General features: G+C 40.7%; 10 protein-coding genes across 11 annotated transcripts; 3 read left to right on the top strand and 7 right to left on the bottom strand.

Annotated features, from left to right (window-relative positions):
- Positions 1–147: 147 nt before the first annotated feature.
- LOC6639684 (trypsin zeta) lies at positions 148–1059 on the bottom strand. Its single transcript, XM_002062858.4, has one exon. The coding sequence runs from the start codon at positions 1038–1040 to the stop codon at positions 198–200; it is 843 nt and encodes a 280-aa protein (XP_002062894.1). The 5' UTR covers positions 1041–1059; the 3' UTR covers positions 148–197.
- A 112-nt stretch (positions 1060–1171) lies between these two features.
- LOC6639797 (trypsin eta) lies at positions 1172–2064 on the bottom strand. The gene has a single exon (XM_023181878.2). It carries the CDS (start codon positions 2057–2059, stop codon positions 1265–1267), a length of 795 nt encoding a protein of 264 aa, XP_023037646.1. The 5' UTR covers positions 2060–2064; the 3' UTR covers positions 1172–1264.
- Positions 2065–2515: 451 nt separating this feature from the next.
- Positions 2516–3361, bottom strand: LOC6639796 (trypsin theta). The gene has a single exon (XM_002062860.4). It carries the CDS (start codon positions 3348–3350, stop codon positions 2538–2540), a length of 813 nt encoding a protein of 270 aa, XP_002062896.2. The 5' UTR covers positions 3351–3361; the 3' UTR covers positions 2516–2537.
- A 1873-nt stretch (positions 3362–5234) lies between these two features.
- Positions 5235–6052, bottom strand: LOC111519809 (trypsin delta-like). The gene has a single exon (XM_023181842.2). The coding sequence runs from the start codon at positions 6035–6037 to the stop codon at positions 5267–5269; it is 771 nt and encodes a 256-aa protein (XP_023037610.1). The 5' UTR covers positions 6038–6052; the 3' UTR covers positions 5235–5266.
- A 269-nt stretch (positions 6053–6321) lies between these two features.
- LOC6639798 lies at positions 6322–7288 on the bottom strand. 2 transcript variants are annotated; one of them, XM_002062862.4, is made up of 3 exons: positions 6985–7288; positions 6608–6925; positions 6322–6535 (listed from the first exon to the last, which is right to left on the bottom strand). In XM_002062862.4, exons 1-3 carry the CDS (start codon positions 7126–7128, stop codon positions 6383–6385), a joined length of 615 nt encoding a protein of 204 aa, XP_002062898.3. In that variant the 5' UTR covers positions 7129–7288; the 3' UTR covers positions 6322–6382. The 2 variants fall into 2 exon arrangements, with proteins under 2 accessions (XP_002062898.3, XP_023037662.2); XM_023181894.2 differs by having other exon boundaries at positions 6433–6498.
- A 129-nt stretch (positions 7289–7417) lies between these two features.
- On the top strand, positions 7418–8238 carry LOC6639799 (trypsin delta). The gene has a single exon (XM_002062863.4). The coding sequence runs from the start codon at positions 7433–7435 to the stop codon at positions 8201–8203; it is 771 nt and encodes a 256-aa protein (XP_002062899.1). The 5' UTR covers positions 7418–7432; the 3' UTR covers positions 8204–8238.
- A 1174-nt stretch (positions 8239–9412) lies between these two features.
- LOC6639800 (trypsin delta) lies at positions 9413–10205 on the top strand. Its single transcript, XM_002062864.3, has one exon. It carries the CDS (start codon positions 9413–9415, stop codon positions 10181–10183), a length of 771 nt encoding a protein of 256 aa, XP_002062900.1. The 3' UTR covers positions 10184–10205.
- Positions 10206–10215: 10 nt separating this feature from the next.
- LOC6639801 (coiled-coil domain-containing protein 103) lies at positions 10216–10784 on the bottom strand. The gene is made up of 2 exons (XM_002062865.3): positions 10413–10784; positions 10216–10354 (listed from the first exon to the last, which is right to left on the bottom strand). Exons 1-2 carry the CDS (start codon positions 10562–10564, stop codon positions 10255–10257), a joined length of 252 nt encoding a protein of 83 aa, XP_002062901.1. The 5' UTR covers positions 10565–10784; the 3' UTR covers positions 10216–10254.
- Positions 10785–11258: 474 nt separating this feature from the next.
- On the top strand, positions 11259–12221 carry LOC6639802 (trypsin iota). The gene has a single exon (XM_002062866.4). It carries the CDS (start codon positions 11337–11339, stop codon positions 12132–12134), a length of 798 nt encoding a protein of 265 aa, XP_002062902.1. The 5' UTR covers positions 11259–11336; the 3' UTR covers positions 12135–12221.
- A 9-nt stretch (positions 12222–12230) lies between these two features.
- On the bottom strand, positions 12231–13396 carry LOC6639639 (death-associated protein 1). The gene is made up of 4 exons (XM_002062867.4): positions 13306–13396; positions 13173–13243; positions 12672–12760; positions 12231–12612 (listed from the first exon to the last, which is right to left on the bottom strand). Exons 2-4 carry the CDS (start codon positions 13216–13218, stop codon positions 12457–12459), a joined length of 291 nt encoding a protein of 96 aa, XP_002062903.1. The 5' UTR covers positions 13219–13243; positions 13306–13396; the 3' UTR covers positions 12231–12456.
- Between the last annotated feature and the right edge of the window lie 353 nt (positions 13397–13749).

Here is a 13749-nt window from a genome sequence, read left to right as displayed (position 1 = left end):
GCTGTGACCTCTTTGTGAAGAGGACCTTTTGACCGCCATATTGAAGCCATCGAACATCGGCATTTTAGGCCATCCGGTGAGAACCTTTTCCTAAAAATAAATTCGATACTTGATCCAATGTAACGAAGTTACAACACGTAGTACATATAAATATAATTATCCACACGTTTTATTAGGATATCACTGGATAATTAACATTAACGTAGCATAGCCACTTCCTCAATCTTTGAATCGATCCAGGGTCTTAGATTTGCCACATTAGCATAGACCCCTGGATAATCGGGCAGAGCACAATCCGCACCCCAGGATACAACGCCAGCCAATTGACCATTAACAACGAGGGGACCACCAGAGTCTCCCTGGCAGGCATCTTTACCACCAACACCACGAACACCAGCGCACAGCATCGAGCTGGTAATGTTAAAGAGACCATCCTCATAGTCCTCGTAATCGGCATCACAGACTTCGTTACTAACTATTGGCACATCGACGGCAAGTAGGACATAGGAGGATGAGCCATGATAGGTGGTGGTGCCCCAACCACTTATTTTACTCATGGCACCCGCCAATGGTGGCTCACTAGCCAAGGGGATGGCTTTGATGTTTAAATTATTCAACGGTAATGGCGGTTTAAGGACCAAAAGGGCCACATCATTCTCATACCGGGCCTCCTTATAGTATTCCTCATGAATGAACATCCTGGAGACAGAGACAATGGCTCCATCTGTTTCATTTCGGAAATTGGTGCCAGCCACAACCTTGAATTGACTTGGCACAGTAGCTACAACGCAATGAGCCGCTGTAATCGCAATATCGGAAGCTATAATGGAAGCACCACAAACATGCGAAAATGTATCGCCTGGTGTGATGATATCCTTTTCACGCAGCGATAACTGATAAGGACATTGTATCACATCGGTCTGATAACCGCCGACAATGCGCGGATCGATTGGTGCTTCGTCCTTAATGGGTTGGGATGCAACGCCCAGAGTCAATCCAACCCAGAGTGCGAGGAAAACTCTAAATAAAACGCGCGCCATGTTCGTCGAGGTCGGTAGTTAATTTCGAACTAAGTTTTTTCAATAAAATGTAATCCGCTTTTTTGCTACCAAAAATGGTTATCAAACGGGCTTGAAGTGGATTATAAATAAAATTCCGCAACAACTTTTGATTAATTCAGAATGTCATATATAAGGAGATAAAGTTTATTTCATTCCTTTATAATTGTAAATATTTTCTGATGGGAAATCTCCATTCAATTTATTTAGACCAAAGCATTGCTCGCACGTTGTTGATCAATCCAATTTTTAAAGTAAGCCACATTGGTATAGACACCAGGGAAATTGGCACGTGCACAGCCCTCGCCCCAGGAAACAATGCCTACCAGTTGACTGTTAACCACCAGTGGACCACCCGAGTCACCCTGACAGGCATCTTTGCCGCCATTTGGTAGACCAGCGCAGAGCATTCCATCGCTAATGGGACGCCAATCGTAGGCCTCCTGGCAACTAGCGCTGTCCACCACTGGCACTTGAACTTGCTGCAACAAATTCGAGGATAGACCCGATTCAGTGGTTGTGCCCCAACCACTTACAGTCGCATATGTGCCCACACTTGGCCTGTCACTGGCCACACTAATTGCACTCAATTTCACGTTATCTTCACGTATCGGCAAAGCTGGGGAAAGGAATATTAAAGCAATATCGTTATCCGTAATTGAGGCATTATAAAGGTCGTGAATGACAATTTTCTCGGCTCGTGTGACGTAGCCATCCATTCCGGCACGTTGATCTGTTCCAGCAACAATTAGGAAATTCTCCGCCAAACGATTGTAGACGCAATGCGCTGCAGTCACCACAGTTCGATTGTCCAGTAGACTGGCGCCACAGGTTTGGGCATAGGCACTAGTCGTGGAACTGCGACGACGTATTTGGGCTATGTAGGGAACATAGTAATTGGAAATATCCTCGCCCCCAATTATGCGGCCCTGAAAGTTAGTCTCTCCATGACACAGCCCAATGAGTAATAACAGCGCGGACAAGCAAATAACTTTAATCATTTCGTTGTTCGTTGAGTGACTAAATTGTTATTTAGACTTAACGTTAAACAAAATAGGCCATATCAGAAATTGGTCATTAAATTGGCCAGCCAGGCTATTGGCTGATAAGATCAATCTTAAACAGGTGAGATAGAAACAAAAATAGAGCTTTAAAATGCGCCTAAAGGTATGCCAACCTCATTTAAGCTCGTTGGGTACTCAGGGAGGGAGAGGGAAAGCGCAAGCAACTAAAACACAGTAGCTTTTTGCGCCTAAAGTTTTACAATAGTATGATAATATGTAAAAAAAAAACGCCCAAGCGTACCTATTAGGCGGAAGAATCAATTTCTGAACTTTAGACGATCAGAACTATTCACTTCTAAGTAACAGAAAGTTATCCAATAGCCTAGAACTACTGCACAATTCACAAACTAGTTTAAATAGATTTGCAAGTACATACATACAACACATACAACATACATTCAGCTTCTTTATCTTTTTATTCTAAACTTTTAATTGTGTTCAGTATCCATTCACGAAGAGTGGCCACGTCAGCATAGACACCAGGCATCAAGGAAGAAGCACAACCATAGCCCCAAGAGACAATGCCAACTAATTCATCGTCAGCCACCAACGGCCCACCCGAATCTCCCTGGCAAGCATCCTTGCCCTTTTCATAGGCACAGACCATAGTATCATAGACAATGGGTCCATATTTATAGTCCTCCGAGCCACAAGTGCGCCAGTCCAAAATATATACAATAACCTCCTGCAAAGTCTTGGGCAAAGACATGCACCAGAAATAGCATTTTGTACCCCATCCAGTGACCACAGCCGGCGTGCCATTGGCTGGCGTTACCTCAGCCAATTTGATGTAACGTATGTCATCAGTTTCCTCAACATCTTGGGCCAATTTCAGAATACCCACATCGTATTCCAAGGTCGAGGTACTGTAGCCCTCATGGTAGGCCAAAGCCTCAACTTCTACCAAAATGCCGCCCTCATTGTAGAGTGTCGAACCCAATCGGACACGAATATTGGACACCTTATAGCTCTGCAGGCAATGGGCAGCTGTAACGACAATATTCTTGCTGACCAAACTGCCACCACAGAAATGTGAGCCACGTTTGTTCTGCAGCGAAACCTGATACGGATGAGCTGCTATGGTGGTCTCTTCGCCACCCACAATACGTCCCTCGTGCTCAAAAGGATCAAATGGCGAGCTAACACTGGCAGCTCCAATCTGGCCAATAGCCAGGCAGCTAAGCAATAACGCTAATAGACGATGCATTTTTCCTTTGTTACTGGTCATAACGCCCAAACTGTAAGGTATATTTATACCTTGCCGCACAAAAAGAGAATTTAAACCAGGAAATTGTCCATTTACACTTAATGATGAAGTGGACACATTGACAGTATCAAAAGGCATACAAAGTTTGAAAGTAAAGCCTTAAATAATAATACCCACTACTATTTTGCAGACCAAGAAAAAACACCAGTCCAATGTCAAATTGGAAAGCACTCGAGAAAATCGGCAAATTGCGGTGTTATCTTTCTGCATTCTTATCTGTTTTTGGGCCGATGTCGGGTGCCCCATTGAAAATCAGCATTTCTTTTTTCCTTTGCTTTTTGTTTACGACTTTTTGTCAAATCTCGGAAGTATACACTTAAAAAAGTTTTATGGCCTATAGTCATCAGATTGTCTAGCGATATTGCACATATTTCTACAAATTGACTAATTCAATGGGGTTTTCCTTTCTGAATCTTATCACTACAAAAATCACACCTAAATTTATTTTTTATGTTTATGGATATTATAGACTTAAAAGTAATATTTGCTATAAGTGGGTCTTCTTTTTTGGGTATTTTCACAAATTTTTCAATAAAGATATGACCCTACATAATTGTATTTTATTCTATTGATTTATTTCCCTTACTTTCTGCCAGTGTACACTTCATCACCTGACCAATTTTATCTTAGATTTTGGTCATTGTCCATTTATTTATACGCCATCAATTGAACTGACATCTTATCATTTTAACCATAAGCCACAACAATTCCTTAAAGCAAAAATTCGGCCATATCGGCTAGTCTATTTCGGGTATTTCTTATTATTGTTTCAACCGAGATATTGCGAGTGATAACATTTCTATTAATTTAATCCATATATAAATCCAAAAATAATGGATTATAAAATTATTGAACATTATTGTGGATAAAAACAATCATGTCTAAACCAATTCTTTCAATTATAACTGTAATGTATTGGTTTCAATCTTATTACAATTTATTACAATCGTTAAAAAATATTTCAAATCTTAAATATTAATACTACTTAATACTAAATACAAAAAAGAAGAAGTTTACTTTTACTTTTATTCAGTTCAGTTAAAAGAGATAAGCTCTGAATGATATTTTTACACATTTTTGTACATTTCGTTACAATTCTTAACTCGTTACAAACGATAGCCTATTTTAATTCTGGAATCTTAAGGTAAATCTGCTGATGAAAGAGCAAAGTGCTGTGCAGATAAATTGTTTATCTTTTTATGCAATCCACATGTGAGAAAAGGCTTAATTCGTAAAAGTTCGGCTGTATACAAAATATATCCAAAGCTCCTGCACATTAGATTAGAATGTGTCCGATTCTATATTCGTAACATCTTGTGACGTTGAAGCTGCTATTTTCGATTGACATCTGTGACAAATCACTATAAAAAAGATTGAGTGAATTTTTAAGGCACGCTTTCGCCCAACTGATTAGATTGCTTTAAGTGGCATGCGAGCACTTGAGGAGCTACACGTTCTGCAAACTCACTAGTGGAATGATCGATCAACTAAAGATGGAATGGAGCGTATGTACATAGATAACGCTTTGTTTTAAGTTCAGTTAAAGGTTTGATTACTAAAATTGATCAACTCTTTACAAGAATAAGCCCCAAAGATATCAAGCAATTAACCATTATACGACTCCAATCTCAAAATGGTCAAGGATCCATTCAAAAATATATCTATCAACGGATATATGTAGTACACAGTGAGCACGCTTTGCTAATAAGAGTAATTAACCAGAAATCACAATGCATATCCATATACATAATTTACTGGCTGCTGATTGCTTCATCAACCATAACAATATATGGAAAGAGTCCCAAAAAATAACCCAAATCGCCATTAAGATTATTCCGATCTAAATTAATTCTCATACGTTTTATTTTGTCAAGTTCTTAGATAGAGTTGGCGGTGCTGACCACCCAGGAACGGAGAACAGCAACATCGGCGTACACACCGGGGTAGTTAGCATAGGCGCAGCCATAGCCCCAGGAGACAACACCAACAAGAACACCACCGGAGACCAATGGGCCACCGGAATCACCCTGACAGGCATCCTTGCCGCTGGAGTAGGCGCAGATCATGGTGCTCTTAATTTGGCTGCCATATCCGTAGGTGGAGGAAGCGCAAGACGATTGGCTGACAATGTTCACATTCACGTACTGCAGAGTAGTCGGGAGGGAGCTGGATCCATAGGACTGGGTACCCCAACCGGAGACGGAAGCGGCGGCACCGTTAGCAGGAGCAGAGCTAGCCAGACCGATAGCCTTGATGGTGGAGCTCAGAGTCAAGGAGCTGGATAGACGGATGACGGCAATATCGTTGACCATGGTGTTGGCATTGTAACCCTCGTGGTTCTTGAAAGAGGAAACACTGATTGTAACACCACCAGAGTTCCAGTAGGTGGAACCAGCACGGATACGGAGAACAGAGGCCGAAACGGATTGCAGACAGTGAGCAGCAGTCACAATGGTGTTGGCAGAGTAGACAGCACCACCGCAGGAGTGAGAACCACTGCGCTGCAGAGAGATTTGCCAGGGGAAGCTGCTGATGGTGGTAGCAGTACCTCCAACAATGCGACCATCCAATTGGGGCAGGAGACCCTCAGGGACGGCAGCGCCGAAAGCGCAAGCAACAACGGACAACAAGATCACAAACTTGAACATATTGTATGTCTACAATGAGTTCTCCGAAAAAACCCAAAGTCTTATATACTAAATCACTATCGCAGCAATCGGCATGAACCAGAACTCTCGATACGCAAAAGGCAAAACAAAATGTATTCGAGTGGGTAGACATTTTAGTGACGTTAGTAGAAGAGATGATAACGGCAGGTGGGCCTCCATCCAGCTATCACTATAATTGTTTAAATTAAATCCGCATATCACTCAAAACTTAAGTTTTAACTTCACTCACAGAGATATTTCGTAATGTTTCACTCGATTCACCTCAAATTATAACTTTATTTAAAATACTTTATACGCCTCATTAAGTGGGATAATTGTTCGAATTTACCAATCTTCCACATAATTGAAGTAAACGTCAGTTATAAATTGCTTTCGGCGGTAAAACATCCAAGTTAGGGATAACAAATAGTCACCAGTGGGTAAAATGACTGGCATCTTTTCTGTCCGCAGATAAAAATTTTTTAAAAGTTGGGTACCCTATATAAGGGGAGAGGAGATAGGGGAAGAGATTAGTTCTAGATATTAAAAGTAGGTACTAATGAGCCTCACCTCATACGGGCACGTATGATTCACTGTGGAGACATCCTTGATAAGATTCAAGATAACATTAACCACAGGATGATTGTGTTTACGCATAAATTCACAGGCATCAAAAGTGTAGTCATAGAGGAAAGGCTTATAGCCATTTGCTCTTTTCTTCAATTGTAAACGCACTTGAATATTGGATACGGGATACAAGAATGTCAAATTCATATTCATGATGGTCTTATTCCGATTAATGGCATGCAGGCGGCAATTGTGAACCACAACCCATGATTTGTTATACGACTCGCACACAGCATTTGTCAGTTTGAAGACAATAGCTCCCTATATGAATATATATTCGTAAAAAATCATAATCATTTCTGAGTTTTCTTTGGACTTACAGTATGGAGGATATATGCCAACCATATTAGGAGAACTATTGAAAGAGTTAGCCTCAAACGCATGATGATCCCGACACAAACTAGAGCGATATTATCTGTTGGTTGGTATATATACATATGTGTGTACGTGTATCTAAAATACATCTTAATTGAGGTAGTTTTAGTTGGGTTAATGGAGCGTTCAAAGTTTAATAATTACATCAATCGAAATTGTCAATCATCGAACAATCGGTTATTTCGTTCACACTGCAAGAAAAAATTAAACGATCCCGACAATTTCATGAATTGTATTTTATAATCATATCGTACGTTGGGAATTTCCAACTTTTTCAAGCAGTTACGTTCAAGTTCCTGATAATACGGAACTATTTGATTAAAATATGAAGAAGATACGCGACGAGTATAAAAAGGCATTACCTGACATTTGGAATATCATTGTAGACACAATATGTTCAAGTTTGTGATCTTGTTGTCCGTTGTTGCTTGCGCTTTCGGCGCCGCCGTCCCTGAGGGTCTCCTGCCCCAATTGGATGGTCGCATTGTTGGAGGTACTGCTACCACCATCAGCAGCTTCCCCTGGCAAATCTCTCTGCAGCGCAGTGGTTCTCACTCCTGCGGTGGATCCGTCTACTCTAACAACATTATTGTGACTGCTGCTCACTGTCTGCAATCCGTGTCTACCTCTGTCCTGCAAGTCCGTGCTGGATCCACCTACTGGAGCTCTGGTGGTGTTGTCTCCGCTGTTGCCGCTTTCAAGAATCACGAGGGTTACAATGCCAACACCATGGTCAACGATATTGCCGTCATCCGTCTATCCAGCTCCTTGACTCTGAGCTCCACCATCAAGGCTATCGGTCTGGCTAGCTCTGCTCCTGCTAACGGTGCCGCCGCTTCCGTCTCCGGTTGGGGTACCCAGTCCTATGGATCCAGCTCCATTCCCACTACTCTACAGTACGTGAATGTGAACATTGTCAGCCAATCCTCTTGCGCTTCCTCCACCTATGGTTATGGCAGTGAAATCAGAAGCACCATGATCTGCGCTGCTGCTAGCGGCAAGGATGCCTGCCAAGGTGATTCCGGTGGTCCATTGGTCTCTGGTGGTGTTCTCGTTGGTGTTGTCTCCTGGGGCTATGGCTGCGCTTATGCCAACTACCCCGGTGTCTACGCCGATGTTGCTGCCCTCCGCTCTTGGGTGATCAGCGCTGCCGGATCTGTTTAAGAACTTGACACAATAAAGCAATACTTTGAAAATGATATAATTATTAAATTACATTTTATTACTCCATACGATATCTTCTTTTGGTAGGTATTCTACACTCCGATCTGAAGTACTTTTAGTTTAAAGCTTTCGTTAGGTTAATAAAGCGTTTACAGTTTCAACAAAGGCCCGGTCAAATTTTTGTGTTACTCTTTCTCTGGCATTAAAGTAAAATTCGTACAAATTAATGTCTGTCAAAGAACCGTCTAGCATGCAATTTTATCATATATTGGTATGACTAACTATGGTATAGTCAAACGATTTATTTTATTTATTTGTAGAGTTAACTTAAACTTACAAAGTTTAAGCCAACAGTTTGTAGCCATGGCTACTGAGGCCTTCGGCTAAATTTTATGTAGTCAAACGATTTAAATTATGTCAATTTAATGGTATTGCATAAGTATTTTACCATTAGGCTGTCCTATGGAAGGAATGTGTGTAACATGGTTAAATAATTAGGCAGAGTGGTGACAAATTTTAATTTTTATAACAATTACTGAAAATATAATAAACATATTGATAAAAGTCACTGTTCTCAACCGATAGCTCGCATTTTAATCAATTTAGACGAAGCTGAAAACAACTGTATAAAACTACAAAATTATTTATTTTATGAAAATTAGTGATTATTGACTTACAATTAGTTATTTCTATATACATATGTACATATAGAAACCACGTTAAGTTGATCAAGAATATAAATGTAGAACATACCTGGCCCTGATGGAAGATTTAGGGAATGATTTAAACAATAAAGAGTAAATGAAAATTCAAAATCAAATAAAACTTATAAAAGCTAAGGAATTCAAGAGGCACTGGGACTCGTCTGCCCTGCTGTTCCTTAGCAGTAAAACCTGTAAGATCTTAGAGTGTTATCTCATAAAACGTATTCGTTTAACGCTGTTTTCTAGAAAGGTGAAGGTTAACCTTTTTTAAGGGTATTTTAATAGAAGCTACCAAAATTGCTAATCATTAACCAATTAGTGCGATCACTCACACTGAAAGAAATAAGTTAGACCTGACAATTTCATGCATTGTTTTTTATTATCATATCGTACAGTGGGTATTTCCAGCTTATTTTCGAGCAGTTGATAATCAGGAACTAAAGAAGATACGCGACTAGTATAAAAAGGTTTCACCTAACACTAGGAAAACCATTGTAGACACAATATGTTCAAGTTTGTAATTTTGTTGTCCGTTGTGGCTTGTGCCTTTGGTGCCGCTATCCCTGAGGGTCTCCTGCCCCAATTGGATGGTCGCATTGTTGGAGGTACTGCTACCACCATCAGCAGCTTCCCCTGGCAAATATCTCTGCAGCGCAGTGGTTCTCACTCCTGCGGTGGATCCGTCTACTCTAACAACATTGTAGTGACTGCTGCTCACTGTCTGCAATCCGTTTCTACCTCTGTCCTGCAAGTCCGTGCTGGATCCACCTACTGGAGCTCTGGTGGTGTTGTCTCCGCTGTTGCCGCCTTCAAAAATCACGAGGGTTACAATGCCAACACCATGGTCAACGATATTGCCGTCATCCGTCTATCCAGCTCCTTGACTCTGAGCTCCACCATCAAGGCTATCGGTCTGGCTAGCTCTGCTCCTGCTAACGGTGCCGCCGCTTCCGTCTCCGGTTGGGGTACCCAGTCCTATGGATCCAGTTCCCTCCCCACTACTCTGCAGTACGTGAATGTAAACATTGTTAGCCAATCCTCTTGCGCTTCTTCCACCTACGGATACGGCAGCCAAATCAAGAGCACTATGATCTGCGCCTACACTTCCGGCAAGGATGCCTGCCAAGGTGATTCCGGTGGCCCATTGGTCTCCGGTGGTGTCCTCGTTGGTGTTGTCTCCTGGGGCTATGGCTGCGCGTACTCCGGCTACCCCGGTGTTTACGCTGATGTTGCTGTCCTCCGTTCCTGGGTGATCAGCGCTGCCGGTTCTGTTTAAAAACTTGACACAATAAAACAATTTTTTGAAGATTACACAATATTTCGCTTTATTGAGACTATTCTAATCGGTTATTCCCGTGCAGCAGAGTTCCACAGGCGACTCTTGGTCTGTGCATTAGCCTTGTCCTTCTGACTAACAGGACGCAGATGGGCTGCATCAACAATGTCCCTGTTAAAGATTGTCTATAGTTTTTATTCGAAGAGAAGAAGCAATAACTCTAACTTACTTGAACTCATCATAGCTCTGAGTGTTGTAGACTGCCCTTAATTTGGCTTCATTGCGCAGTTCGTAAAGCTCACCCTCGCGTATACGGTCTATGCAAATGTCACGTAGACGAACTAGCTCACCAGGAGTTATTTTCCAATTGGGATCTGACATTTTTCCAGAAATATTTTTATGAGATTATTCTGGGAATTTATTTGTCGATTTGCTCAGTTTTTCACTGGTTACCTGGGCAACCTAACAACAGCGTTGCACAGTGGCGGATAAAATTTTGTTACAACATTTAATTCATTTTCGAAACATTTCAGCAGATGACGATGGAAGACCCACCTGATAAACCCCTCTACGGCTTTGCATTAAAAAAAAGAAAAAACTTCGAAACCTAAAATGTATTTCAGTATTTTTAAAAACCTTTTTTTTGTAATTATTTTTTTTTTTAGCATTTCAAAATGCTAGAACTTTATTTACAATTTCTGTGAATATATTAATAACAAAAAATGCTGTCGTGTTGGGATATTACCTACTGCATCTCGCGCCTGGAACAAAATTGTTAACCTTTTTAGTTTTTTATTGGTTTTAAAATTTTTCATTTGCCGTAAAACAATCTCGGTTTTTACCTTCCCGCTCTGTACTTTAAGTTTATAATGATAACTAGGAATCAAATTATAAATTGTAGTAAGTTCAGTGAAAAAAACCCTGTGGTTCGTGTCACGATAATTTTGTAACATCAATTGATTAAAAGGCGGATCATGGAATGAAATGGAGACACTCCAAGCAAGCCACTTTAAATTTCTTTCCAATGGTTTTTGATAAGACCACCCCATTAGAAGGTGATTAACTTTTACAACCTAGAAATGAATCGATAATGAAAAACAACATTCCCAGTCCCAGCTAGGTGCGGCTAGTTCGCATCTATCCATTCACGAATATGGTTTTCCCAGCAGTTTCATCCACTTTATTATTTTTACTCCTACTGCGATTCGCGGAGGTTCAAGGAGGAGTCTTTAACGAACGCATTGTGGGCGGAGATGAACTGGCTATACATAATTCACCCTGGCAGGTCTCCATACAGATCAGTGCCCGGCATGAATGTGGAGGTGTCATCTACAGTCAAGAGATTATCCTCACAGCTGCCCATTGTATCAAAGACAAGTCTACGACTCTGATGAAAGTACGCGTGGGAGCCAATCAACACAATTTTGGAGGCACCCTAATACCAGTGACGGCCTACAAGATCCATGAGAAATACGATTCCAAGTATTTGCACTATGACATTGCTGTGGTACGACTATCGGAAACCCTGACATTTAGTCTAAATATCAAAGCAATCAATTTGGCCAGCGAAAGTCCTGTGGGGGGCAGCAGTGTATCCGTGACCGGTTGGGGATCTCAGCAGGAGGATTCTGGCTATAGCGGTTATGCCGATGGCCTGCAAACGGCTCAACTGGAGATTATTGCACGCGAAGAATGTGCTTCAACCAAGTACGGATATGGCTGGGATTTTGTGGGTGAGGAAATGATTTGTGCCGCTTCTTCATCAAGCTCTGAACGTCTTAGCGATGCCTGCACTGGCGACTCTGGTGGTCCACTGACAACCACAACACCAGTGCTTCTTGTAGGTCTTGTCTCTTGGGGATATGGATGTGGACAGATCAATTATCCTGGTGTCTATATTGATGTGGCTATTCTACGTCCCTGGATAGTTAAAGCAGCAAATGCAGTATAAATAACACTAATTATTGAAGCAAAGCTCACAATTTGCCCATTTGCAAACTTAATGTACCAAATAAACACTTGAATATTATAAAACCCTCGTGAATGCTACGTTATCTACAAAATGGCGTAAAATTTATTTCATTTAAGTAAACATTTGGAATGCAGTAGCAAAAATACAAGGATTCTTCAAAGTTAACCTCACTTATAGAACAAAGGAATTATATAAAAAAATTATTACAATACAGTTTAAGGTGTTTTCGTTAGAGAATTTTAACAAAAAGATCAAAAAGTTTCCGGTGCGCATACCACACCACACTACACACAGATAGAGCTCACTTGCGTGGCTGTTGAATGTTTATCTGTGGTTTGTGTTGCACATTCATGGGAGGTTTTGGCGAATGCGCCACCTGTGCGGAGGCAGGAGTAAAGTCTGTGTTACCCTTTACTGGAGCACCGCTCACTGAGGCCGAATTAACATTAACGGGTTGCTAAAGGAAATTAATATTAAATTTAGATAAGCACCTATTTCATAAAATTTCATATTTACTGTTAGACCAGTGCAATCTTCAGCATCCTTGGCAGGACGTTCTGCTCCGGAAGCTTTATGCTGCACAATACGCATGCCCCCAGCTTTTACTGTAAAAATATGTAAATAAATGACGTCAGATTTTAAACACATGAGTATCGTGATGATCATTTGGGCAAAGGGTATATTTAAGCTGGGAGTTGCTGGGTAATCTTAGATCGGTGCTTTTATAAGATTGGTTTTTTTTTCGACAGCGGCATCGCCATTGCTGTATTTATGTGGATGTATGCATATACATATACATATGTATGAGTGTGCTTTGTTTACTTATCAGCCTCTATGAAATTGGGTGAAGCAGGTGAATATATTGATAAGGTACCTCAAGATATTTATGAACTATTTAATTAAATTGAGTACATTTAAAATTGCCAACAAAGCATTTTGGAGCACCAAATAATTGTTCATTACTCCCAAGCATACACACACACACACACACATTGAAACATGTGGACTTGCACTTACGTGCAGGTGGGTGGCCCGCCACAAGATTTGGTTGTTCATCAGCCATATTGGTTTAAAGTAAACTGTAGAGACTGTAGAAAAGAGAACAAAATAGGTTTTCCTCAAAAATTACTGAACTAATAATAGTACTTACTTTGTTTTATTTGAATAACAAATGCGTGTTAATTTTTTTTGCGTTGTTTGAGTTGGACACGAATGCAATTGCAACCCAACAAACATTTAGATTTACGCAATTTTTATTCGACAACGTTGATCTCAGTGTTGCCGAATCAGCCGAATCTGCAGTTATTTTTTTTTAGAGGTCGTCAAATATTTACTTAAGTTACTCGGGCCCAAAACGCGCTTTAACTACATAAATTTGGTATCAAACAAAAGAGAAAAATTTCACGAGCACGACCGGTGCGTCTTGGCGCATGTAGTTTTTGTTTAATTAACAAAACAAAAATTATGTTTTTAGCGGGATTATAGTTAAAGTAGCTTCTTCCGGCTAAAAGAAGCGGTCAAATTTTGAGAGTTTGAAACTTTTGTTCGCACTATTCTCAACAAACGAAAATATTGTTGAGTTTACATTATTTCT

Source organism: Drosophila willistoni, assembly GCF_018902025.1.
Source record: "Drosophila willistoni isolate 14030-0811.24 chromosome 2L unlocalized genomic scaffold, UCI_dwil_1.1 Seg196, whole genome shotgun sequence".
Taxonomy (NCBI): Eukaryota; Metazoa; Arthropoda; class Insecta; order Diptera; family Drosophilidae; genus Drosophila; species Drosophila willistoni.
Note: the sequence above shows the minus strand (reverse complement) of the source record. Positions and strands in the feature narration are given on the sequence as shown.